At 54.7% G+C, this 27,375-nt stretch overlaps 1 protein-coding gene across 3 annotated transcripts in view; it reads right to left on the minus strand.

Annotated features, from left to right (window-relative positions):
• The window catches only part of BIN3 (bridging integrator 3), a 59,165-nt gene that overhangs the window by 10,152 nt on the left and 21,638 nt on the right, over positions 1-27,375 (minus strand). Inside the window, exons 2-10 of one of the 3 annotated variants that reach the window (XM_063709131.1) lie at positions 25,581-25,688; positions 24,670-24,718; positions 16,812-16,852; positions 16,397-16,458; positions 10,312-10,448; positions 9,834-9,874; positions 3,740-3,881; positions 3,433-3,567; positions 213-1,085 (exon numbers count right to left, since the gene is read on the minus strand). In XM_063709131.1, the coding sequence (XP_063565201.1) occupies positions 939-1,085; positions 3,433-3,567; positions 3,740-3,881; positions 9,834-9,874; positions 10,312-10,448; positions 16,397-16,424 (630 nt within the window). In that variant the 5' untranslated portion in view covers positions 16,425-16,458; positions 16,812-16,852; positions 24,670-24,718; positions 25,581-25,688 and the 3' untranslated portion in view covers positions 213-938. Of the gene's footprint in view, positions 1-212; positions 1,086-3,432; positions 3,568-3,739; positions 3,882-9,833; positions 9,875-10,311; positions 10,449-16,396; positions 16,459-16,811; positions 16,853-24,669; positions 24,719-25,580; positions 25,689-27,375 lie in introns of those variants that run through there. The other 2 variants (XM_063709130.1, XM_004046758.4) reach the window with 2 other exon arrangements.

Here is a 27,375-nt window from a genome sequence, read left to right on the forward strand (position 1 = left end):
GCTTGCCTGCGTGCCCTCCCACCCAGCATCTCTGCTGGACCACAGTGCAGTTCGCTCCAGAAGGTGGGCCGGGGCCGGGGAGGTGCGCACACACCCCTGCATGCTGGCTGCATGCTGGGCTGCCTGCTGGAGGGTGCTGCTGCTCCGCGGAGGGCAGCAGGCCCTGGAAGGGGTTTCCTCTGCTCGCCTAAGTTACAGCACAATACTATGTGGACGTTTCATTGAAAATTTTACTTGAAAAAATAAAATTCCAGATACTCAGGTGAGACACAAACCCACTGTTTCTGCTCTGAGACCTGTGAATTCTTGTGGGACATTCTGTGTGGTGGGACAGTTCCACTGACAGCTTGCGTTCCCGAGGTACCAGTTCTCAGTGACCTCGGGAACCCCAACCACTTAGGTCCCAAAGCCACAAGGGTGGCTTTTGTCTTGCTGGGAAGCTGGCTGAGGGCCTGCCAGGGCTGGAGGACCAGCTCTCCCGCACAGGGTTCAGGGCCTCTCCCAGAAAAAAGAGGTTTTGAAGTGAAAAGGCAACGAGGGGCCAGAGGGCTCCCCAGGATGGGTCTTTTGGAGGTAGATTTGATGCCCACAACGCGTGCAAGGCTAAGACCCCCAACTTAGCCAATGAAGCCCATGGCCTCAGAAGGGCTGCAGCTTGCTCAGGCCGTGGGCCAGGATGCATGCTGGACGGTTCTCCAAATAAAAAAGCCCCAAGGGTTTGTCTACACTGCTTACCTGCTGGGGCTGTGAGTGGGGAGACGGCGGCCTGCCTAGGGCTCCTGGTGCCAGGCTCAGGAAGAGTCATTCATTGCAAAGGGCCGGCAAGTGAACCAGGGCCACCTCTGTCCCCAGCCTGTGAGAGGAGCAGCTAGCCCTGAGAAGGGCAAGGATGAATGAGGCTGACCACGTCACAGGAGTCCTCCAAGAGTGACGGGGATTCAGTCATCGGCCACAATGGAGAGGGCCCGGAGCTCACTGAGTTTGGCCTCGTTCTCCCGCTCCCGCTGCTCATCGGAGTGGCCTGGCTGGTCAAGCTGATGGGACAGGTCTCCAAAGATCTTGTGCATTTCCGAGTAGTACACAACCTGGGGGAGGCGACAGTGGTTGGCACGTGCTGGCTCCAGGGAACCGTGTGCTTCAGGGGGCCAGAGGCTCACACTTCTCTGCTACCCCCTGCCCTTACCCATCTGGAGCTGTGCAGCAGCGTGCCTTTGGGGATATGCAGGGCACGGAAGGGCTCTAGCTGAGACTGAACCAAAAGGAGCCGGGGAGCAACAAGGCCTCAGTGGCTGGAGGTGGAGGCGCCCCTGCTTCGGGCTCCTGGTTCCCCCAGCAGCAGGTGCAGGAAGGCATGGGCCTCCTAGGGCGACTGTGGAATGATGGGCACCATGACTGGAGTTTTACTGCTTTTTGTAAGCTAGGGGAGAACCCAAGGCTTTTGTCCATGGCAGAAAGACAGCATGGTAGGCTGGTGGCTCCCAAAGCCCTAAGCCAGCTTTAGAGGCACAGGCAAGAAAGGGGATGCCCGTCTAGCCTTCTGTTCCCTCCCAACTTGCATCCCACCCTTGCTCATAGCCCAAGCTGCGTGGCCAGGGGGACAGCTCAGAGGCCAGGTTCACTGCCAGGGTCCCTCTAGGGAGGCACCAGAAATGGTGTGGGAGGGGACACAGGGTTGAGGGTGGGGCAGGTGGAGGAATGGGGAAGCCCGTCAATTCTCCCAGATGGCTGAGGACCAGGGGCTTTTCCACAGACAATAGGGGCCACTTCTGCCTCAGTTTCCACCTCGTGACCCAATGAAAGCATGCAGTTTCCTGAAAGCTTCCACGTTTCACTCTAGACATGAGGAGCAGCTCTAGACACTAAGGGGACCTTGTGGGAAATGCCAGATGGGGCGGGGACCCACGGCTGATACTCCTGAGGCGAGATTTCCGCCGGCCGAGGGGGAGCTAAAGTGAGCTGGTCTCAACACACTGCTGTCACCTCTGGGCTGGGGGCGGCCCACCCTGCCCCCACTCCCTGCCCAAGCCACTGTGCGCTGAGTCACTGGGAATACTCACTTCTCCATGACTAATGGCAGCCGGGCGGGCGAGGGGGAGGCTGGGGCCCAGGAGGCAGTCAACAGCCCCCAGCAATGCTGCCTGGTTAAAGGGCATCCCTGGCCTCCCATCTGCTCCAACCTGGACATGCAGGAGCCTGGCACCCTGTGGCTTCCTCCTGTGAGCAACAGGAGGGAGGGTGCAGGGCAGCACCCAGGTGACAGTGAGGAAGAGGCAGGCCCAGGTCTCCCGTGAACCCAATGGGGCGGCTGGAGGGAGCCCTCGCTGCAGGAGCAAGTGTCAGGAGAAGTCCCCACCTCCTCCTGCAGGAGGCTCTAGGTCTCACTGCCCTCTAAAGATGGCACAGGACCAAGTATGTGGGTCACTGACAAGGCCCCGCCCCGGCATGAACCCTGCTCAGGTGTCCTGACTGGGGCAGGTGGCCACCCTGACTTTGGCCCGGCAGGGTGGGTGTGCACTGGCCAGACTTCACGGCTGTGACTACGGGCCTGCAGGAAATGGCCACTGGAGGGCGCCAGACGACCAGCCACGCTCAGACCACCTGGGCCAGGAGGGGCAGAGCTGCAGGGACCTGGCAGGGTGCCACGGGTGTTGGGGTACTAAGGCTGTCGCTGAGCGCAAGCCATCAGCAGGGTCCTGTGTGGAAGGGACCCACTTCTGGCATGGGTGCCCACCCTTTTCTATTTTGCCAGTTGGGGGAACAATCCTTCCTAAAGGCTTGAAGATGGAGGAGGGTGAGGAGCATGCCACTCCCGCGTCCTCCCGTCCCCGAGTGGAAGGAGACACTGGGGCCTGGCCCGTGTCTGACCCCCAGTGGCGCCCCCATGCCTCCAGGCCTGCCTTTCCACCCCAGGGCCCTAGGAACAGCCCTGATTGTGGCTCTCCCCAGGGCTCTGGAGCCCCCTTCCTTAGTGGGTCCAAGGCAGGACTCCCGCCGTTTCCTGCTAAAAAGACTGGCTCACGGTAGGCAGAGGAGGGGAGCTGAGTCCTCAGAAAAGGCCTCCATTCTCCAGATCCCTTTCTTCTCGGCACCACCCTGGGCCAAGAAACTGCCCACTTGAGGGTGCGGGGCAGAGGAGCTACTTATAGTGAAATGTAGAGAGATCCATGGGGGAACTGCTGGACAAAAAGGGAACCTTGGCCATTCCTGGTCTGGGATTTACCAGAGAGCAATGTGAGGACTCTAACAGCAGACAGGGTCCCCAAGTCGCTGAGCCTGGGACTCTGGTAATGGAATGAATTCCTTCAGGGCTTTGCCTGGGGTGGGTGCCCTGTCTTTACGGAGAATGGCTGAGCCACCCTTCCAGTGTGGGTGACAGGGAGTGGCATGAGCTGTGTATACCAAGCCCAGGGGAAGAGCACCTGGCGGCCTCACCTGAGCTCGGATGAGGGACTCGAAGCTGGGCTGGAAGTAGTCGAGGCGGCTGCCGTAGAAGCGCGGCATCTCCTCCAGCAGCTGCCTGTTCTTGGCTTCAAAGTCCTCCCGCACAGGCCGCAGCTCCTCTCGTGCCTAGGGAACAAGACCTGGGTGTCAAAACTCTCTCACTGCTGGGTGCTGGATACGGGAGGGGTGGGGTGGGGACGTCTGGTGTCTTGGTGCCCCCAGGTGAGGGGAGGGACTTACCACAGGTGACCACGATGGCCCACCTGTCTAGCCCCTGCCCGCCTGTCTCCCCTGGTACCTGGTGGAGCTTGGCCAGCACTGGCCCCGTCTTCTCCTTTTCCTCATACTTCTCCACCTTGGCCTGCAGCCTCCTGTAGTCCTGCAAGGCCTGTTCCCGCCTCTTCACCGCCATGTTGAGGCTCGGGAAGACACTGCCGAACCTGTGGGACAAGCTGGCTGGAGATGGGCCCGTTCTTGGAGGGGTGGCCTGGCTGGAGATGGGCCCGTTCTTGGAGGGGTGGCCTGGCTGGAGATGGGTCCGTTCTTGAAGGGGTGGCCTGGCTGGAGATGGGCCCGTTCTTGGAGGGGTGGCCTGGCTGGAGATGGGCCCGTTCTTGGAGGGGTGGCCTGGCTGGAGATGGGCCCGTTCTTGGAGGGGTGGCCTGGCTGGAGATGGGCCCGTTCTTGGAGGGGTGGCCTGGCTGGAGATGGGCCCGTTCTTGGAGGGGTGGCCTGGCTGGAGATGGGTCCACTCTTGGAGGGGTGGCCTGGCTGGAGATGGGTCCGCTCTTGGAGGGGTGGCCTGGCTGGAGATGGGTCCGCTCTTGGAGGGGTGGCCTGGCTGGAGATGGGTCCGCTCTTGGAGGGGTGGCCTGGCTGGAGATGGGTCCGCTCTTGGAGGGGCGTCCTGGCCAGCACTCACTTGTCCAAAAATGTGCCCTGAGCACCTACCAAGCGCCAGACCCTGCTCTAGTCTTGGGGAGTTCACCGTGAACAAGACAGATGAGGCCCTGTCCCCTGGAGCTTGTGCGAACGTGGACAATGTCATGGGGTGAGGGCAGATGACAGGAGGTGGGGTTGTGAGCCAGGTCCAGGGAGCTGGGTGGCACAGGGTGGCCCAGGAATGAAGGGTGCCCTGACCCCCACCTCCTGTGAGCTGTATCACACAACGGACTAGGGGATGGTGGGGAAGGTGCCTTGAAGTCATCTGGCCAACACCTCACTTTTAAAAAGGAGGGAAACTGAGGACAGAGAGAGATGACCTATGACTCATCCAAAGTCACGATGAGGCAGAGGTCTAGAAGAGAACATAGGTGTCCACATTCTCTGTCTGGCACCCTTTCCAGCCCTCACAGTGCCACTGGCAGGTGGCAGAACTGAAATCTGAACTCACCCCTGCCCCAGGGCACCTTCTCCTTCAAGGGCTCCTTGGCAACATGAAAGCGGCAGAAATCCTATGGCTCTGCCATTGGAACGGCCAAAGTTCCAACCAGCTGCTTCAGGAAAATGCCCTGAGGACCTCCTACTACCCCACTGTGACTAGAAGGGACTGCGTGGGAGACTCAGAGGAGTGGCCCTCAGAGAGAGCAGCAGTGGACGATGCAGCGCTGCAGGTCCACACCGGCCTCGTCTTTGTGGCTCATGTGGCCTCTAGTGACCAGGAGCAATGCTCTCCTGAGGCTCTCGCTGCTGCTGCTGGAGGGCTGGCCCTCGGTGCGATGGCAGGGGGTGTCTACCAGGCAAGCCAGAGCCCTGCAGTGTCCAGGATCCGGCTGTGCAGCCCAGGGAGCTCATGACTCTGTGGCCATTCGGAGGTGACCCAGGACCAGAAGAGTTGGTTCCTCCTGGACATTTTTATGAGGAACCCAGAGAGGAGGAAAGACGAGGGCAGGAAGCAGTTACTGAGACTGGGATCATAGGCACTCAGAGTTGAGAGGATGCTGGCAGATTCACTGTCAGGTTCCAGGAGCTCAGACACCACACAGAGCAGGACTCCCAGATGTGCCTCTCAAAGGACATGACCAGGAATTTGGTTTTGAGACAGAGTCTTGCTCTCTCACCCAGGCTGGAGTACAGTGGTATGATCTCTGCTCACTGCAGCCTCCACCTCCTGGGTTCCAGCAATTCTCATGCCTCAGCCTCCCGAAGAGCTAGGATTACAGACGTGTGCCACTACGCCCAGCTAATTTTGGTATTTTTAGTGGAGACGGGGTTTCACCATGTTGGCCAGGCTGGTCTTGAATTCCTGACCTTGAGTAATCCACCCGCCTCAGCCTCCCAAAGTGCTGGGATTACAGGCGTAAGCCACCGTGGCCGGCCTGGTTTTAAAAAGCCTCAGCAAATCAAGTGTACATTTGAGGTAAGAGTAATGAACAGTTTTGCCAGGGAGTAAGAGAATATTAACTTTACCAAAGCATTAAATGCCCCAAACTAAGTCAGACCCAGGGAGTAGATTTTGATGAAACAAAGGGCTTATTCCCAAGACAGGAATCCTCTACCTCAACAGTGTTCATAAGGGGCTCCCTGTCTAACAAGGTGCTAAGTGGGTGAAGCCACCAAAGCACCCTGAATGCTCACCCATGCCCTTAGACATAGTAATCAAACCAGCATCTGACCGACTTGCTGGGCAGAAGCCATGGGCCTCCCAGGACTGTGCACAGAGAACGCGGGCCCCTCAGCACTACGGAACTGAGGGTGGGAAGCAGACACCACCAGGATGCACAGTCGCCCATGGCGTGGGCTGGGGTGAGACCGCTGGGAGGAGCTAGACTTGATGCTTTTGTCCAGGGCAGCTGCGTGGTGGAGCTGCAGCTGCTGGGGAGTCCTGCCCCCTTCCTGGGCAGCTGAGAGGCACGTGTTCAGGCAGCAGGTGCAGCTGGGCCTGAGACGCTACCAGGCCACCTCTCCCTCCGCCCCAAATGGCCAAGGGACCACCGGCAGCTACCCTGGTCCTCGCCCTGATCCTTGTGTTAGAAGCCACCTGCTGCTTGGATGGTCCCAGCGCCTGGGCCTTGTGGGTGCCTGGGAGCTGCCGGGTAGGTGCAGGCGCTGGGACAGGGCAAGGATGAGAGGCCGGCAGGAGGCAGCAGGTGGAGAGCTCTCTGGCCCTGGCCCCAATCCCACCACCCTGAGCTCACATCCTCAGGAAGGAGGGCATCACAGCGTGAAGCCGTGCATGTGCGCGCAAGGTGCCTTCCACGGTGCAGGATGGGAGGAGCCGCATGCTCGTTGCTCCAGCAGCCTGACCCCCCAACATCCCCTGAGGCACTCTCATAGCCCCCTTCCCACAGCTGTCGGCTGGGGCTTATTATTTCCTGTGCCAGAGTCAGAGCCACCAGGAGCACTGACTGCAGCGGAGTGCCGAGCGGGGGTGAGGGAGGCCGGGTTACAGAGCTCCTCGGGGGATGGCGCGGTGGTGTCTCCAGGTGGCCACCTGGTTGCATGGGCTCCTGCCAGCCCCCTGGAACCAAGACCACCTGCCTCTGCAGGCCGCCTGCCCCTGTGGGAAGAGCATGTCTTCACCATGAAAACCTCCGTTTCCCATGACAGCACCCCTTAGCCACCAAGAGGCTCTGCCTGCTCAGGCCACTGGAGGTGACTGCTGATAAATTACAACCACGGTGGGGGGAAGTTGGGTCCTGGGATTGGGATTCCCTAGGGGTAGGGACAAGTGTCACACCTTTCTACATTCAGTGGGAACTCACATCAGTCAGGGCAGGGCGCAGCTTGTGCCAAGGTGGCTGAAGAGTAGTGGACCAGGACTCTGTCACATCTGCCCTGGTCACTGACCCTTTGAGGCCCCATCTCCCCGTTTTCTACTTCTTAGCAACAGAACAGACTTTGCCAAAGCCCCGGGGTGGACAGTGGACGTGCCATGGTGCTGTATGGGATCTCAGGTCAGGGCTCAGGCTGCTGGCAGGGGAGGTGGAGACATGCACAGGCTGGGCGCCTGTGCCAGCCCCTCCCAGATATGTCCCTGGGACCCCATAGAGGCCCTGGTGACTCTACCCAACCACATTGGGGGAGCCTGTCCCCAGGCGTGAAGCCAGAACCCAGGCTCCACTCTGCTGTTCCAGCGCACTTCACCCCTCCTCTCTCCCTGCCCACCTCAGCCCACCAAAACCTCCTCTCCCACTCCTAGGTGCTGACTGTCCCATTATGAGAAGTCAGTTTGGCTCTCTCTTTCCACATGTGAGGAAACAGCCTCCGAGGCCTGGTGGGGGCAGGTCAGACAGCCCACCGAGCATGCCCCACTCCATGGTCCTGCACCACGCTGGCAGCTGCCACACCTGGCCGCTGACCTGAGAACACGCTGTGGCTTTCCACTAGAATGTAAGCTCCTGAAGTCTGTTTTACATTTATCCTTAAAGAAGGGGGCCGGCTGGGCCCAGGCCAGTGATCAAAGCATTACCCATGATCACTGCCCAATTCTCGTCTGTCCTAAGGCTCAATATCAAACTCACTCCCCTGGGGATGGGAGGGGCGAAGAGAAGGAGAGGGAAGGTGAGCGAGGCCGGCTGGGAGGTGGGCTGGGCGCAGCCAGCACTGGTGGGGAATGCCTGCCATGCCTTGGTCTGTGCCCACGCAGCCGGGAACTTCCACCCACCAGGAAAGGGAAATTGAAAGCATCCCCATCCGACAAGTGAATGCAGCCCAGAGACTGGGGATTAGAGGCCGAGCCCCTGCAGGGAGGCTGGGGGCGGTGGGGTGGCCATGTGGCCGTGATCTTCATCAGAGGACAGGAAAGCTGGAGTTTCCTGTTTCCGGTGCTGGGGTCCCTGGGAGCTTCTCTTCTGGCAAGAGGAAGCCAATGGGAGGAGGCTGTAGGCTGCGCGGTTTTATGTGGTTGGGGGAGATCGTATGTCAGCTGTGGGGATGCAGGGAGAAGCCAGCCAGGCAGGCCTGAGGGCTCATGCAGAGGTCAGCGGATCCGCTGCGGAGATGTGCGCCCCCTCTGCCACGCCCCCACCTTCCTGGCAGGTGGTGGGCCACCAGGGTGGTGGGAAGTGGCCGGGGTTTCTCTCCATTTGGGCTTCAGAAGCCAGGGATCAGATTTCAAGGGCGCCTTGCTGATACTGAAACTGAGGTGGGAGTCAGTTCCCCAGTTCTCTGAGTCCCTGCCTCATTCTACCAGCCATGGGTGCCTGTGGCAGCCTCTGTGTCCGTCTCTGGGACCCCTGTGGCCCTGGCACAGAAAAGCCCTCTGTGGGCAGGGTCTGCTCAGTCTGTGTCCTTCCCAGCCAGCCCTGAACAGTCTCTCCCGAAGCCCAGGACCAAAACCCACAGCCACGGAGCTCTTTCTGCACCCCAGCTCCCTATGCAACCCTGTGGCATGGGGCTGCACTGTCCCCAGCAGGCAGGGGGTGGTGGATGCCCACTCTGGGGAGGCTGGGGGGCCAGGGCCGGAGCCGGAGGCACAGTCCCTTCCCTCCCTGCCTTCGCTGAGCCTCCACGGTCCTGGCTTAGAAACAAGAGCTTGCTAGGGTCAGGCGGGCCTTTTCCTAATCCCATACTTCAGGCGTGCACAGTCAACGAACAGCTCAGCAATCCGAAACACCAGGGGCTGCAGGATCAAAAACTGCTCCTCTCATTGCCGTGTGGGCCCTGGGCCAGGCCAGTGATAATTAGGCAGAGCCTCATTACCCGGCCCTGGCAAGGCACTGCCTGGGACCACCGCAGAAGAGGCAAGGAAGTGCAGCTGGGCGAACAGGAGCTTTCTAGGTCACAGCCTGCTCGAGAGAGGCCAGGGAAGATGAAGTGATTCGGGGCTTTAAGGCACGGCTCTGCCTGTTCCCCGCCCTGGGGACCGAGGGAATAGGCCTGTCTGATCACTGACCAGGGCCTGCCCAACAGAAGATGAGTCTCACAGAAGCATTCCCGACCCCAACAGGTCACAAGCTAGGGGACCTTCCCGGGCCAGACCCCGCTGCCACGCCCCTCCCTGTGTGCGGCCACCCCCACGTTTCCAAAGCCGAGTGCTGCAGGCAGCTGCTCTCCCATTCCGGCGGGGCAAGATGAAAGGCCTTGCTCATGTCCGCTGAGAGCTGGCCAAGATCTCTGCTAGCTCCATTCAGCAAGCCCTGGCCCCAGTGGCTCTCAATCAGGAGGAAGCGGTCAAATGACCACCAGAACAGCGGCGGTTGCTGGGTGGGGTGGGAAGGGGGTGGTGGCAGGGGTACCCTGAGCTCGCCTGGGCCACGTGGGTACTCTGGAGCCCCCAAGAGCACGGACGCTTAGGCCACAGGTCACAGAGCTGACATCCCCACTGAGTTTCCCGTCAGGCCCCATGGGAATCTGGGGACAGGCAGCTAGAAATCCTCTTCAGTCCCCAAGTGGCCGCTGACCTGCCTCTCCCATAAGTGCCCCGAGGCCCCCAGGTGACATTTACTCACTTTTTTAAGGGCTCGATCACAGTCTTCTGGATCTGGTTCACCTGTCAAAGAAAAACCCAAAGACATTAAAACTGGTGGGGAGGGGAGGGCGACACGCAAGGCAGGGCCCCTAACTACCACAGGGCTAGGAAGTCTAAAGGGCCACAGGGTGCTGTCCTTGTCCTGGGCCTGGCCTTGCTCAGGGTGGAGGCCGGGTGGCTGGCCACAGAAGGCTCAGAGGCTGGGGAGAACAGGAATGCCGCCGGCAACCCTCACAATAAGTAACATGAGCTCGTGGAGCCTCAGGAAGCAGGTAGAGCCAAGGCAGAACAGTCTGGAAAGAGCCCTGTGGGCTTGCAGCACCTTGCAGCACAAGAGGCCAGAGGGCTTAGAGCCCTGAGAGCAGAGGGAGCCCACTTGGGCCTCCCCGTACAGTCCACCCAGAGGCCCAGACGGGGCAGAAGTCATGCTTGCCCACCCCACACCAAGACCTAGTCACCTTTTCCTGATTGAAGGCATCCATCCGCTTCATGGCTGTGTCCAGGGCCGTCACCATGTTCAGAAGGTCCTGGTCTTGCTCACAGAGGGGATTGGAGAGTAAGTCCAAGGATATCTTCACGGCAGATTTTGACATGGCTGTGGGAAGCCAAAGCTCGGTGAACCTTCTATGAAGGGGCAGGTTTCACGGCCTTCTCTCCAGGACGCCGTCCTCCTATGCCAGGGGCCTGCACCCTGAAGACCTCTTCCCACAACCACGGCCGTCAAGAACGGCGAAGTACCACACAACCACAAGCTGCTGATCCCCATGGTTTAATGTTCATTCCTGACCCTAACACTGCTCCAGACAATTCTTTTGAGCTGCTTTACCTGTTCTCCAAACCCTGGGTTAGAAAAGGACCATCTGGGTGGGAGGCTATAAAATATGTTTCTGGCTCCAAAGATTCTAATTCAGTAAACCTGGTACCCAAGAATATGCATTTAAAACCACTCTCCAAGTGGTTTGGACGTGATGCTTGGTTTGGGACTCCTGGATGGACAAGAATAACAGTACTCCAGTTTACACATGCTTTTACTACAAAAGGCCCAACAGTAAATATTTCAGGCTTCGTGGGCCATACAATTTCTGTTGCAACTTCTCAACTCTGCCTTGTGCTGTGAAAACTGCCAGCGACAACACATAAAAAAATGGATGTGGCTGTTTCAATAAAACTTTATTGACTAAACTAGGTCAGAATAGGCCAGCAGCTGTAGCCTGCCAACCCTTGGTTTCCTCAATATCCAGTAGGAAGAGATACACTGGAAAATGTGTTTTCCCCCAAGACTCGCCCAGACACACTCTGCAGCTGGTACAGGCGGGACTGGGACAGCAGGGCCCTCCTCCAGGGTCTGTTCCTGCTCCCCCAGAATTTTGTTTGTAAATAATGGAAACCTGGGGACTTGTACGGGACAAAGAGCTCCAAAGCTGCCAGCAGGTCCCCATCTTGGGGTTCTGCCAAGGTTCCCATGCACTCTCATTTAGGGCTCGAACAACCCAGGGGATGTCTAGCGGAAATGTAGTTTGGTTCCATTTTAGAGAGGAGGCAGATTAGGCGCAAAAGGGTTTGTAATGCCTCCAAGGTCAAATGGCTGAGTGCGCCAGCCGGGCCCTGACCCTTGACCCTGGGCAGCTGCTTCCCTGTTCACTGCTCTCCTTCTGATCTGGCCTAGAGGAAGCCAGTGGACAGGTCCATCAGGCTCTGTCCATCAGGCATCCACTGACGTTTTTCAAGGCACCCTGGTACCGGATCCCCACGAATGTGCCGCCCACCCCTCTGTGCTCCTCCCTCCTGTGTTGACATTCCCTGCTGGGCAGATGGGAAGCCTGGGAGTCACAGGCGGCTCAGAGGCGGGCTGGAGACCTGCTGGCAGCTTTGGAGCTCTTGGTCCTGAACATGTTTTCAGGCCTCCATTATTTCTAGATTCTAGAAACAAAATTCTGGAGGGGCAGGAAGCGGCCCTGGAGAAGGGTCATGCTGGCCTGATGCCGTCTGTACCAGTGTCAGAGCGCATCTGGGGCAGGTCTCAGGAGAGAAGACACATTGCGAATGCATTTCTTACCATATGCATGTTACTGAATTTAAGATGCTCTTCATTATAAGTCACTAAGTGTATAAACTACTAAGGGAGAAAAAACTGTTGTCAATCAAACCAGGCTACACTTTCAGTACTTTGATTTCAGAGATGTTAACTGTGGAAAAAGTGTCTTAGGACCCATGACATAAGGTCTGCCTCCCAGTTAATCAAAGATGTGGCCTTGCCTAGCACTCCATGGCATGAACCCGAACCCTGACCCTGCGCTCCCTGGGGAAGGGTCTGCCTCCGCCAGGCCCCTTCACCAGTCAGCAAAACAGCACTGAGCGGACTAGCCAGCCCGGAGCACCCTCCTGGGGTTTTTCTGGAATCTGGGAGAGTGCTGCAGTCAACCAGCAAAAGGGCAAACTGTGGGAGAAGGCTGGAAATGTAAACTTTCCAGAAATGTTGACGCAACGGAGGGAAAAACACCTCTTAAATTCTGTGGAGTGACTCTGTAGATTTAGGAACAAACGTTACGTATAACTTGATTTGATTATGAAATGATCACATACAGCATAATGAAAAGATAATAAAATTCTGGATAAAGCTGGAAATGTCTCTGAAAAACATCTTCTGCTATTTCTTAAAAAAATATCTGAGGAAAACAACCCAAAAAGCCAGAGGAGCGAGGAGACGGTCTTCCCACTTTCTTTTTTTTTTCAGACGAAGTTTTGCTCTTGTCACCCAGGCTGGATGGAGTGCAATGGCATCATCTCGGCTCACTGCATCCTCCGCCTCCTGGCTTCAAGTGATTCTCCTGCCTCAGCCTCTCAAGTAGCTGGGATTACAGGCGCCTGCCATCACACCCACCTAATTTTTGTATTTTTAGTAGAGACGGGGTTTCACCATGTTGGCCAGGCTGGTCTCGAACTCCTGACCTCAGGTGATCTACCTGCCTTCGCCTGCCAAAGTGCTGGGATTACAGGTGTGAGCCACTGCGCCCAGCCCAGCTGCATTTTCCCCTTTCTTCCCTAAAGCTCTTGCATTGTCAGGAAGTCAAGGAACTGAGTGGGCTCAGTGGCCGGCCCTGGGCAGAACTGGGTCTGGAATCCCCGCCCAGTGATGCCCCCGCTTCATGTGCGCAGAGCAGAGCTGGGGTAGATGACACCAAGAACACCATGGTCTTGGCTGGGCGTAGTGGCTCATGCCTGTAATCCCTGTGCTTTGGGAAGCTGAAGCAGGAGGATCCCTTGAGCCCAGGAGTTCGAGACCAGCCTGGATGACATAGTGCGACTCCGTTCCCCCTCAACAAAAATAAACAGCAGGTCTCCATGCCCCTCTGGACCTGTGGTCCCTGCCCCAGCCCATACCCCTCATTGTTCCCTCCAGGGACGGGGAGAGGGGCACAGTCAGCCTGGCCCACACCAGGAGGCTGGTGATCTTTGAACCTTAGAGAAAGTGAGGGTCTTGGACCCCACCCGGGTCTCTGGAGTCCTGATGCGGCCTCTGGAATGTAAGATTCAAAGATTCACCAGAGCACTCTGAAAGTAGTATGAGTTTCTGAAAGAAAGGTCATCTTTTTTAGAATAACTGGGGATTTTCCACCTTGCTGGGGGAGCGCAGGAGATTCCACGCTCAGGAAAAGCATCCCTCCATTCCCCTCAACTGTCCAGATCAGTGGCGCTCACAGTGTGGGCCTCAGCATCACCTGGGAACTCCAGGGACACACATTTTCAGGTCTCGCCCAGCCCATGAGTTAGGTGGAGGCTGGAGGTGGGGCCCAGCGGCCCACGGCACAGCAAGCCCGCCTACAACGCAGATGCCCCGTACGTGAGACTGATGTGGCTGTCAGGCTCGCCTTGGCCCCATGACCACCACCACCGCTCTTCAGAGGCACTGTCTCTGCCCACATCCATTCCTGACTGAGGACAGTAGTGTTAGACTTCTGCAGTTACCCATCCAACTCTGGTTTCTCTGCTGGAAAACTAAGCTTTCCACAGCCACGGACGGTGCGTCACGGACCCCTGATGCCCTCCTTGGTTCCGTAGCAAGCCACTGTGAACACAGCACACCCTGGCTTCATTTATGCTCTGACAATGCAGCTGTCTGCAGAAGCAGGAAGGAAAGGAAGCAATGGCTCACAGCAGCTCCCGAACTGGAAAGGCAGTGGGGACCGATCAAGAAAAATGCGACCCAAGTAACTCAGACCTGAAATAACTACAAAACAAACAACTGCAGACAAACTCCCAAATCCAGTCCTTGGCTTGTGACACACATAGTTTGGCAACGCTAGAGGCCAGGAGCAAGGTGCATGTTCAGACCAGCCCACGGCCCAGGAATTAGCACTGGCATGAGAATTTATGGCACAGACCAAGACGGCCACAGTCCCTGCACAGGCAGTCAGCGCTCACCCGGCCATGGTGGTGGTGGTGGTGGTGACGGCGGCTCCCAGGGAAGGAATGCTTTCCTTTTGTGATCAGTGCTTTGTAGGAAAGGTGTGTTTACACATCAGTAACTGGCTGAGGCTTAGGAGCTGGCATAAAATGGGAACAAATTCAAATCACTGCCTCTATTAGGGACATTTCAAGGGTTTTCCTCTTAACTGCAGTACCAAGTAGGAGCACGCTGGTCCTCAAGTCCCACCCTGAGGTGCCCACTGCCCCGTGGCCCTTTGAATGGTGTCAGGAGACAGTGATGCCGCCCTATTTGCACTGGGCTCACAGACAGCCAAGCAAAGAGTGGATGGGCCACGGTTCCGGAGTGGGGGCTGTTTCAGTCACCTTCTAGTTTGGTGGTGGGCGCGGGGGTGGGCAAAGGAATGAGTGGGGCATGGGCAGGCTTCACTGTGGAGACAAGGCCCTGGACTTGGAGAAGAGGAGCTGAACTCTTCCTCCTTTATCAAATGGACATGCCCATTTATAAAATGGGTGTGTCATGTGCCCTGCCAATCTCAAGGTCAGAAAAGCTCAGGGAGGTGAAATTTCTTCACAGCCATAACACGGCATTATTCAGCAGCTGGAGTGGCCGAGGGGACTGAAGATGGCTTCTCCACCCTCCTGCTGCCTCTCCTGCATCTCTGGTCAGTGTGCACCGCCTTAGGGCCTCCGCGCTTGCTGTCTACTGTGTTTCAGGCCCTCTTCCCTTGGCTCTACTTGTGTGGGTTATTCATTCCTTCAGGACTCTGCCCAGGGATCACGTCCCCAGGAAGGCCTCCCGTGACCCTGTCACTCTCCACCTCCTTATTTTTATTGACCCTGCACGCCACGACGTGTCATTATATACCGATCCGCCTGTGGACCTCTTGCAGGTGTTCCTCCTAGAACGTAAGCTCCCATCCTGTCTTGCTGTTGAGTCTCTAGTGCTGAGAGTGCCTGGTGCACGTGGGTTCTCGGTCAGTATCTGCTGAGTGAGAGGAAGTGGGCAGTCCTGGCCATACCCAAGTCTCTTTCAGGTCCTCGTCCCAGTGTGGTATATAGACACGGCTTCCCCACTGGACCCAGGGAAGGAGCTGCAGGAGTCCACCCAGTCAGGGAGGCTTGCTGCTGACCATGACAACGGTGATGACAGGAGCGGACACCCCGAGAGCTGACCCGTGCCAGGTCCTGTTCTCAGTGCTTTACGTTGCTCATCCAACTTCATCTTCAGCAACAGCCTGTGCCACTCGGATTGGCGTTACCTGTGCTTCTCGGGTGACGGAACTGAGGTAGAGCTAAGTCAGCTGTCCAGAGCTGCGCAGGGAGTGCTGAAGCTATTGATCAACGTTTGGTCAAGTGCTTGCTGCTCCGGGGTGGGAAAGTCAAGGCCTTGGAGAAAGAACCTCAAGGAATGGTCTCCATCTCTCCCGGTTGCTCGTCGCCTCCTTCCTGGGACATGGCCTGCAGCAAGGGCTCTGGACGCTCCCTTATTCCCGACCTGCTTGTGTCTCTAGGCTCCCAGGCCTGGTTCCTCCTTTTTCAAACAAGAACTCTCCAGCCAAGAAACCTCCCCAAGGGCCCTGGCTGTTTCCCAGCACCTGCTGGCCCCCACTTCCCAAGGACCTCCCAGTGCCCTTTGTCATGATAGAATTATCTGGGATATTTCTGGCCTTACACTTTAACCCAACCTCCTGTTTAAACACATGACAGCTTCCATTCTTGTTGCCACTGGAGTGCCCGTCCCAGCAGGCCAGGGAGTCTCGTTTCTGCGGGAAGGAATGTGCTTCCCTTTCCCTCTGGACAGCCTGAGCTGGTGGCCAGGATTCTGAGGCAATGGAGGCATCTGCTACCAGAAGCGTCCACCAGCTGCAGTACTGCCCTGACTGGAGTCCGAGGAGAGCCTTGCCCCAGCACCCACATCCAGAGTGGGGCAGTGCGAGCTCTGTGCAAAGTGGGATCTGACTGGTGAGGAGTAACTGTCCTCAGGCTGCTTCTCAGGACACTGGGTACACGTCCTCTGAGTGCAGCAACTTCAGAGCCCTTGGGGGGCTGAGAAAGGAGGGTGCCCACCTCTGCCCCACCTGCTCAAGCCAGTGGTGCGGGTGGAAAGTCACCTACCCAGGTCGGCGTCAGTGCTCTTCTTCATGTCTTTCTGCAGCCTCCGGGTCTGCTCTTCCAGCCTGCAAGGCAGGGGACGGGCTGCTTGGGGTCCCCTTCCTTCCCCCTACCTGAGCGAAGCCCAGGTGCTCTGGAGGGCCTGCCAGGGAGGAGGAGAAAGGGATCTTCTCCATGGGGACTTTTCCCGCTGACTGAAGTGCCACTACACCCAAAGGCTATGAGTGAATGACTCTCACATGGCCATTGCAGGGGAACAGTTCCAGCAGCCTGGTGACCTGAGCTGCCCTCAGCTTCCAGGGTGCTCACGGGGCAGAGGGGCAGCCCAGGGAAGGGCACGGGGCAGACAGGTGAGACCTGGCAGGGGGCCCTTGTCCCTCCCTGCCTCCCACCTCATCTTTCTGGGGTTGACACTCACTGCTGAAGTTTTCCATACTCCCTTTCAAAGTCTCTCTCCACCTGCAACGAGAGAGATAACTCAATTATCGGAGAAATGACAACACGGTGGAAAAAACCTCCCAGCCTCCTGAAACTCTCTCCACACCCTGCCCCAGTCCGCAGAAAACAACACGGTCCAGTTCACACAAGCACCGACAGATTGCTCCTGACACGGTATTCCTGTGTTCCCAAGTTAATTAAGTGTTTGATTTACGGAGGAAGGCTCCCCTCCCAGAGGGTCCAGCCAGGCAGGTGCCAGCGGACTGTGGCTCTGCTCTTCCCAGTTGGGAGCAAGGCACTCGCTGCATGCCCTCCTAACCCCAGGCTGGAGGCAGTCAGGGTGCTCAGAACGTGACTGGACCCCATCCAGGGAGGCAGCAGAGTGCAGAGGAGAGGGCGGGTCTGGAATTGGGGGTCTGTCTCTGCCTTTTCCTAGTTTCCAGGTCCATGCAGGGCACCTCCCCTCCTACCCTGCCCTACACTCAGGGCCACCTGCCCCTGCTGGGCTCAGGATGGGTCAGGAACAATCGTACACCTGTGCTTTGTGATTGGGATGCAGCAAACACAGACACTGTGACTACTGACTCAGGTCAGGCTCTCTCCATTCCCGACCGGATATCAACTCTCGAGAGCCAGCAACACTGAAACCAAATGGGTGAGTCCTGAACCCGGGGCTGCACTTGTTGCGGAAGATGAAGTTAAGAAGTCTGGTACTTTCTTCTGGTGCCTTGACTTCACTATCTGTAAAACGGAGCCTCATGATTGGTCTCTTATGGGCATGCAATGGGAAGTAAATGACATCGAGAGGCAAAGAAGGAGACTAAGCTAGAGGCCTGCTCTCCCTGGCCAGAGCTGCAGCCGTCAGGGGCCAGCTTCGGGCTTCGTGCTCTGAGAAGTCAAAACTGCTAACTCACATTCACAGAGCCCTCACTGTGTGCTTTACAAGAATGGAGTTCTCTACACTCATCTCCAAGGCAGGTCACCGGGAACCAGGTTACGTACCCTGGCCAAGGTCACCCCATTGGTGAGGGGTAGAGCTGAGCACAGTGGGAATGGAACCCAGGCAGCCTGGCTCCACAGCCTGTGTTCGTAACCATCATTCTCCTGGAAGGCATCTGCTGATAAATGAAAGCCTTGACCCAAGAAAGAAGTCTTCCTGGCTGCTCCCTGGGAATCCTGTCCCCAAGAGCCCTAGATCCTGACTTCTGCTCTGAGGGTCAGGGAGTACACATCTGCAGAAACTGTCAAAGCCACGCTATTCCTACCACTGTCTTCCAGCAACGCCGACCTGATGAGAGCGTTCTAAGCCCAGTAACCTTAGCACTCCACGTTTGGATTTAGATTAATTCAACATAGCCCTGGAATGACAAAACAGCATTTACGCTACAAATGAGGAGCCCGAAGCCCAGAGACAGGACTTCCCTAAGGATGCAGGACATTCTGGTGGCAATGCAAGGCTAGAATCCAGAGTCCTGGTTCAGGCCTTTTTGTTTCAAATTTAAACAACATTCATTCCTACGAACATGTATTGAGCACCTATTAAGTGCGATGCATTCTGCCAGGTTCTGGGGATACCCTGGTGATGCAAACAGACACGGGTCCTGGTGGGGGAGATAAACAAACGCCAGACACAAATTTACTTGCTGACTATGATGGGCCTTTTGGACAGCAGGAATGAGGCCAGAGAGAGTTGAACACAGAGTCTGCTTAGCTCTGGCTCTCTGGGCATGACAACAGACTCATTGCATGGAGATAGCTTACCTTCCTCATTTCAACTGTGAAATCCAGAAGCAGGAAAAAATGCTCTTTTCCTAACTTTATGATCCTAGCATCTAGAACCTTCCACAAAACTGTGAAGTAAAACCCACCATTGGTGCCCCCGCCTCCTATCCTACAATCTTTCTTCCTCTTTTCAACAGACTCTTTCTCCATCCAGAAACCCAATATTTTTATCATTACTTACCTTAGGATCCAGCAAAAGCTACTCATAAGAAAAAAATTCAAAATTCACTCCCAGTAAAGCACAAATGCTTGATGAGCATTTAAAGTGTTGCCTGTCCCAGGGGATTTGCAAGTTTGCAGGAACCAAAGTCTTAGCTAAAGGAAGGGAAAGACTCTGGTGTAACTGCAGGTGGGAAATTTGCTTTGGTGTGAAGGAGCCTCGCCAGGGCCCTTGAAAGTTTGTACTTTGGTGTCAGCCTGGTTTTCTCCAGCAGGGCTGGAAGAATGCAGTTTAGAGGCATGAGCAGAGACAGGTAAGATATGAACTCTGATACTAGCTGTGGAGACTTGATAGTACTAAGCATTTTTTTTTTTTTGAGACAGGGTTTTGCTCTGTTGCCCAGGCTGGAATGCGATGGTGGCATCATGGCTCACTGCAGCCTTGACCTTCTAGGCTCAAGCAATACTTCTGTCTCAGCCTCCTGCATAGCTGGGACTATAGGCATATGCCATTATGCCTGGCTAATTTTTAAAATTTTAGTGGAGACGGGATTTTGCTATGTTGCCTAGGCTTGTCTTGAACTCCTGGCCTCAAGTGATCCTCCTGCATTGGCCTCCCAAAATGCTGCGATTACAGGTTTAAGCCACCTCACCCAGCCAACTTTAGGTGGCTTACGAGGAAATAGCTGATATCATCTACCCCAGTGGTTCCTTTTGAGGATTAAGAGGCAGTGCGTGTAGAGCAGATTGCAAGGTGCCTGGCCCATGGCAGTCCTCACTAAATGTTAGTTTCTGTGTTTTTCTCCTGCTCACTGGGGTGCTGGGAAGACCAGAGCAATTTGGGGCTGCAGGCTGGGCTATAAACCTGGGCTATAAGCTGCCCTAAGCACACAGGAAACTGGCAGCCAGGGAAACCCTGATGTTGGTTAAGGGTGGAGTCCCATGCTTAGGTGTTGTGACAATGCCCTAGCTCCCTTTACTAGACACACTTTTTTTTTTTTCTTTTGAGACGGAGTTTCGCTCTTGTCACCCAGGCTACAGTGCAATGGCGTGATCTCGGCTCACCGCAACCTCCACCTCCCAGGTTCAAGCGATTCTCCTGCCTCAGCCTCCCGAGTAGCTGGGATTACAGGCATGTGCCACTGCGCCTGGCTAATTTTTGTGTTTTTAGTAGAGACAGGGTTTCTCCATGTTGGTCAGGCTGGCCTCGAACTCCTGACCTCAGGTGATCCCCCCCGCCTCGGCCTCCCAAAGTGTTGGGATTATAGGCGTGAGCCACTGTGCCCAGCCTGCTGGACACATCCTTCTTCTTCTTCTTTTTTTTTTTTTTTTTTGAGACAGAGTCTCACTCTGTCGCTCAGACTAGAGCGCGGTGGCACAATCTCTGCTCACTGCAACCTCTGCCTCCCAGGCTCAAGCAATTCTCATGCCTCAGCCTCCTGCGTATAGCTGGGACTACAGGAGTGAGCCACCACACCCGGCTAATTTTTGAATTTTTTTTTTTTTTTTTTTGTGGTAGAGATGGGGTCACCATGTTGCCTGGGCTGGTCTTGAACTCCTGGCCTCAAGTGATCTGCCTGCCTTGGCCTCCCAAAGTGCTGGGATTACAGGCATGAGCCACCGCGCCCGGCCCACATCTTTCTTCTAACCTTGCAGGATACGACAGCTGAGCAGCATCTTTACTTATTAAAAGTATTTATATCCAGAAAGAGAAAATTAAAACTAAGCACTACTTGGCCCAAACCAAACTCCTCTAGAGATCCAGAACAACAGGGGGCGCTCTTTGGGAGGGGGGCTGAGTGTTAGCTGAACCCCGGGGCCCCAGCCTTTGGCTCCCTTCCTCTCTTTTGCAATCCCCCAAGTGTGCCGATGTGTGTGGGATGTCAGACAACACCTGGTCTCCCTGGCTGGGGACTGCTTGGACTTGTACTGGGAGGGACTTCAGGTTTTCAGCTAGGTTGGATCATCCTGGAAGCTGAGGAACTTGAGGTCTCACAATGAAGCTGAGGAGCAGGTCAGGGGCGGGAGCGTGTTTTCTACCTGGTGCCACTTAAGGCCATCTGACAGCTGAGAGGAGTTTGGACACATTTCACCTCCCCTGCTTCCAGCGGCCAGGGTGGGTTGCTTCTCTAGCTCACTGGTCCGAGAGTTCTCTCCTCCACTGGGGAAAGATGCACGGGGACACTGCCAAAATTCTAGCCTCTCAGATAATGGCTAAGGGACTAAAGGGACACACTGGAGCCTCATTCCGAGGAAAAGAGCCAGACAGAAAAGATCTGAACATCTTTGAATGCTTGATGCCTTTGCCAAAAAGGCAATTGGACCCCAGTCAACAATGCAAGTATAAACACATGTGCATGGACCGTCAGGGGATCAGGGCAAGCTGGGCCAGGCTGGCGAGGTTAGCTCAGGGAGAACCAAGCCCCAGACGACTACCCTTGGCCACCCCCTGCATTCATTCTCCAAGGCCCACGGTGGGAGGAAGGGGTTTTGCTGTTCCCTGCTCTTTTGGCAGTGCACAGGTCAGGCCCTGGCACAGAGTGGGAACTCAGTATGAAGTGAATGAACAGGCTGAGTTCCCACCCAAACTTATGCTTATGGTGAAGTGAAAAAGGAAACTGGCAGGCAGGGCCGGGGCTCTGATCCCAGGGCTGAGGTGCATCTGATCGGAGTCTGAGAAGCCCAGAATCCTCAGCACTCTGGGAAGCCCCTCCTTCAAGGGATGCTCTGGGTGGAAAGTGGGCTCCCTGTAGGTATGTTCTAGCAGGATTAAGCAGGATTAACGAGGCTAAGGGCCCCGCCAACTGGCAGATGAAAATCCTTCTCCAGTGGAGAGGCTGCATGTGGCCAGATTCTCTTTGCCCTAACTTTGCAGAGCACCCACCTGGCTAGGAACCTTGGAGTGCATGTTCCTTGTGTGCAAGACTCACAGTAACCCTTGTTTCAGGGGGACACGAAGAGCAAAGCTTCGAAGAGCTCTTCCATCCTCCCAGGTTATGCAGGAAGGTGCGGTGGCTTCTTCCTACGCTAAGATGCTCCAGCCACTTTATGGGACCTGGGGAGCGGGAGGGGACTGGGTGGAAGGTTAGGATCGGGAGAGCTTTTGTTCCTCCATCTCAGTTCTAATGGTCAGCCCCAGCAGGAACAAGCCATTCTAGCCAAAGCCTTGACAATAATGGAATTTGTGTTCATAACCTGGGCACAGGAGAACAGTGAGGGTAGGGACACAATGCTTTCTTTGTGCCTGACAGTTGGGTGCCTTGAGCCAAAAACCTCCTGAAACTCCCTGAAGATAACATGAGCATTTCTTCCCATGACAGGGGCTCCATGACTTCCAATAACCCAGGCAGCCACAGCTGCTCCCCTCCCTGAAAGTGCCTGGGCAAGAACAACAGAGTGCGTCACTGCTGTTCAAGGGCAGCTGCCAGAGATGCTGAGACAACTGCACAGCCCAGGCCTGTTTTGGGGGCCGGGAGGGGGTGGTGGGTGGGGAATGAGACTGAAGAGGCAGGGTCTTACTACTACTTCAGTGCCTCTGGGGAGTGGAGGGGTATAGGCCAGGGAAGCAAATAACTACTCCAAGCTGTAGCTCAGCTGTGATTCCTTGTGAGCGATCAAAGGCCCAGCCGACTTTTGTTGCATTGGGAAATCTAGCTGCCTGGGACAGGCTGAGTCCCTGATGGTTCATAAAGAAGGTCAAATCAACCAGCTTCCTGTGATGTAGTTAATATTAATTGGGGACTTATTTTGTGCCAGACACTGTGTTAGGTGCCTTCAGTGTATTATCTTGTGTGAGCCTCAAAGTAACATCTGTGACACAGGTACTGTCATCATCCTCATTTTATAAATGAGAAAATGAAGGCTCCAGAGGTTAAGGAACTTGTCCAAGGTCAGAGACAGCATGTGGCAGGGCCAGGATGGGGATCCAGGCTGCCAGCCTCCCAAACCTGGTTTCTTAACCCCTACCTGACCCCCAGTCTATCAGAGAGCAGATGCCATAATCAGAGGACCACAATTCCATCTCCAGCGAGACAGATGTGAGGAAGGCAAGAGGGATGCCCTGTGTGCATCTGCCCGCACTGCGAGTCCTTGCCACTCCTTAGATCAATGGAGCCAGAGATCTTGCCACCAACACACTGGCAAAGCAGCTGGTTTGCCTACACTTTCTGTGGAGAACAAAGTTCATTTTGATAAAGGTTGGGGTGCTGGGAGGGTTTCTGTTTGTAGTGAGCATTCAGAATAAAAGACCCCTCTTGAAACCACTTCCCTTTCAGATCTGTCATGGATTAAACTCTGGAGACTCAAAGCCACACCTTCCCACTTCCTGCAGCCGGCTAGAGACCAACATATGCACACCCAGATTCTTTGGACTTCAGCTGAGAGCCTCCACAGATGGTCAGCCTCTGCATGAGAGGTCAGCACTGAGTTGGTCAGCACCCTGCCTCTGCATGAAGCAGAGAGGCCCCACCCCCCAACTTTTTTTTTTTTTAACAGACAGGGTCTCAGTCTATCACCTAGGGTGGAGTGCAGTGGTGCAATCAGAGCTCACTGTGGCCTTGAACTCCTGCGCTCAAGCAGTCCTCCTGCTTTAGCCTCCCAAGTAGCTGGGACTACAGGCGTGCATTTTTTTGGGTAGAGTTGGGGTCTCTCTTTGTTGCCCAGGCTGCTCTCAAACTTCTTGCTTGAAATGATGCCCCCACCTTGGCCTTCCAAAGTGTTGGGATTACAGGCGTAAGCCACCGTACCCTGTGAGGATGCTTTTAACTTGGGCCTGTTTCCTCTCAAGTGACCTTACTTTGGATTTGCTAGAGATGGAGCCATTGGTCAGATGTGTGCCAAACTTCTCACCAGACTGAAGCAATCTCTTTCCTGTGCTTTTGAGAGCTCTGCCAAGGAGGGGAGAAGCTAGCAAGACAAGGAGAACCGTCAGGGGCTGGGATGACAGACAAGTGCCTCTGCCACCAGCACAGCACCGCACTTTCTGTAGCTGTCACATCAGAGAGGCTCTACAGTTGTGGTCTCCCATGTTAAAACCAAGAGACCCACTCAGATTTGTGGGTCAGGAGGTTGAAAAGGCTATTTTGCACTGGGATTCCAAAACACTGGGAGGGCTTCACTGCCCAGGGAAGCATGAGGCAATGGAAAGAGTGTCGGCCAGGGGCTCACGCCTGAGTTCTAACTCCAGCTTTGCCAGTGTGGGGTTTTTATAACTTGAGAAAGTCACTGCAACTTTCCACGGGCCTCATTTTCTTCATCAGGAAAAATCAGGAGGTTGGACTAGATGGTCTCTATGAGCTTCCCGCTCTAACTTCCTAAGAATCTATGATTCTCTTCCTTTCCCATTCTGGAGATAAAAACATTCTAGGGATAAAAACTGTGGGCTTAAAGGGGGGTGGGATTCAATCTTCCTTTCCTGCTGGGTGACTCTGGGTCATGGCCAAGAATGCATTTGGAAGTCGACACAAACAGGCCGAGGCCGCTGGGAAAAGCTTCCCGGAGTTTTCTGCAGCTGAGGTAACAGAAATAAACGCCTGGGCAGTGTCTTTGGTGGGGGCCACTGTTTCAGGAACACTCTTAGGAAAAGTATAGACCACAAGCCAGTCCCTAGAGGTGGACCGTTCTAAAGCAATATCTTCCTCTACATTTTTGTAATCCACCCATTCCCCCTGCCCAAGGATGATAAAGAGCCCAGGCTAACCTTTCCTAGGGGAAGTGTCCCAGGACACGAGGCCCCTCTAAGCCCCAGTCTATGTGAGGTTCTAGATCCGCATAAGCAGGAAGAAGGCCCAGGTTGCTGTCTTCCCAGCCCCAAGATGTGTTGATTCAAAGCTTTGATTCTATGCAAAGGCCATGTGATACAGAACTGAATCTCACAGCAAAACAATCGAGTTACTCACTGTTTTGGGCACAATCTGTTTCTTGGGCTGCCCAATCTTAAAAGGAATCCTATAAGAGAAAGAGACAAAGAGAGATATTGTGAGAAGTGGGGAAGGATGCAGCTCAAAGTATCAGTACAGTACAGGCCACTTTCCCCCAGGAGGGCGAGGAAACGTGGCCATGGCTTGCTACTTGGACCATGTGCCCTGGTGGGCATACAACCATTGGCATCTGGGCTTGGTTCTAAGAGAGAGATAGGTCCTCCCACCTACAGTGTCAGATGCAGGTTGTTCTGCCCCAGAACATCTTTGCTACTGATAGTCTGTCATTTAAAGAAAATGAAAAGGTGAGGGCAAGGAGTTTGAGGCTGTAGTGACTTATAATTGCACTACTGTTCTCTAGCCTAAGCGACAGAGCAAGACCCTATCTCCAAAAAAAAAAAAAAAAAAAAAAAATCCGCTGGGTATGGCAGCTCATACCTGCAATCCCAGCACTTTGGGAGGCCCAGGTGGAGGACTGCTTGAGCCAGGAGTTCAAGACTAGACTGGGCAATATAGCAAGATCCTATCTCAAAAAAAAAAAAACCACAAAAAAACAACCACCAAAAATTAGCCGGGCGTGGTGGCACATGCCTGTAGTCCCAGTCACTTGAGAGGCTGAAGCAGGAGGATCACTTAAGCCCAGGAGTTCGAGGCTGCAGTGAATTATGATCATACCACTGCACCCTAGCCTGGGCAACAGAGGGAGACCCTGTCTTTCAAAGAGATAAAGGAAGGGAACAGAAGGGAAGAAAGGGGAAGGGGAGGGGGAGGAAAGGAAAGGAAAGGGGAAGAGAGGAAAGGCGAGGATGGCAGGAAAGGGGAGACACCCTGTGAATGACAATAAAACCTTGTGTCTTGAGGAGTTGCAAACTCAGAAATTACAGACTCACTGTAATAGCTATCATCCTTGAAATCACGAATCATTATGGTCTATATTAGGTGCTTTGCTACTTCTCTATAGAGGGGCAAACTGTGGATCTGCAAATCTTCTTTGGAGGCTGGGGAGAGGTAATAAATAACAGAGGCATTAGTGATTGGCCGGGCTGGATTATTTCCCTGGGAAAACTCACAAAATCAAAAAGCTGCTAACTTGGAAAATAATCTGAAATCCAGCCCAAGTCTGCCTTGGACTTGCTATGAAGAGCTGCACCTCAGATTCCCTACTTTACAGCATGGCACAGTGGAAGGAGGATCATGGGTCTAGGAGTCTCAACCTGAGCATTAGCCTGGCCTCCGCTTCCACTGAGCAGGCTGCCCTTCGGCAGGTGACGGCTGCACTGGGACTCCATTTCCTGCTCCACAAAACGAGTAGATTAAACTAGGTAATTTAGGAGCTTCCTTGAGGCACTGAGCATTCTATGATTCTCCAACTCCAGGAAGAAAAGAGGCCAGGCTAGGAAGTGCATCCCAATGGCTATGGAAAGGGTAGACTCCCGATCCCAGGTAGGAAGTGAGTCAAGAATCCCTGGGGTCAGCTCCGGCAGAGGGCTCTCAGCCAGCCACGCTCATCGCTCTCCTTTTGGCTCTTCCATTCAAACCTCCCGCTTCCACGATGCACCAGACCCGCTCCACCAGGCCCACATCCCACCCTTCCCTCCACACCCCCTTCTCCCTGAGCCTGCTTTCCTTTGGCCCAAACTGACCAACACACTGTTGCTAAACCCAAGGGTGTAATTAACCACCGATAATGACCCCAAACCGTGATCCAGTGGAGGGGATGGGCCAGCCTGAGTCACAGTGGTTTAAATTTAATTTCTGGAGGACATCCTGTTTATTGTTAACCCAGCCCCATAATTTGGGAGTGTTAACCCTTTGGGGGCTGGCTGATTCGCATCTTCTGTAAACAAATAAATTCTGACTACATAATAACCAGGGAGGAAAGGTAAAGTCTGGAAATGAAAAGGAAAGAAGAAATGAAATTGTTGTTTCCTTTCTCAGACCTAAACAGAAAAGGTTCACGGGGAGATGGGTTCCTTCCCCACACCCTGGTTACTTTTCCCATTCTCAGGGATTACAGCTGACAGACAGGATGGTTTTTGGACAGTGAGCAATTGCCCTCAAGGACCATTCTGGAGACATTGCAAATGAGGTCCCGGTGGCATTGCAAACAGACAGCCTGTATTCTGTGGGAAGCATGCTGCAGCTGAAAGCGCTCTAGACCCGGTATCAGAAAACCTGGCCTCTGCCTCCGACTCATTTTGTGATTTGAACAAATCTCAATCTCTCTGGAGCCCAGTGTCTTAAAACTATAAAACAAAGGAGTTGGAATCCCTTCAGCTTATCTAAAACTGGAATTCTAAACTGAATCTCCACTCCAAGAATATGGGGAGTAGGATGAGAATTCTAAAGAAGTCTCAGAGTGGTCTTCAAAACGATTCTTGGAGTTTAGTACTGTAGACAAGGGACCAAGAAATCAGAAACGTAGATTCCATTATTTGTGGTGTTACAGCCTCCCTCTAAACTGTAATTTAGTATCACGGTATTTTTAGAACTGTAAGTTACCATAGAAATTTTTTCCCCAGTTCAACCCTCTCCTTTTGTAGATGAGGAAGCAGATCCAGAAAGGTTCAGTGACAAGCCCAGGGTCACTCTGCTGGCTCACAAGAGAACAAGGAAGAAGCAACCAGCACCCCTGGTGTCCAGCCCAGTTTTCTCTCTGCTACCCACAGTTCAATACTCTTTTCA

This window comes from Gorilla gorilla, chromosome 7 (assembly GCF_029281585.2).
Source record: "Gorilla gorilla gorilla isolate KB3781 chromosome 7, NHGRI_mGorGor1-v2.1_pri, whole genome shotgun sequence".
In the NCBI taxonomy this organism is placed as follows: domain Eukaryota; kingdom Metazoa; phylum Chordata; class Mammalia; order Primates; family Hominidae; genus Gorilla; species Gorilla gorilla.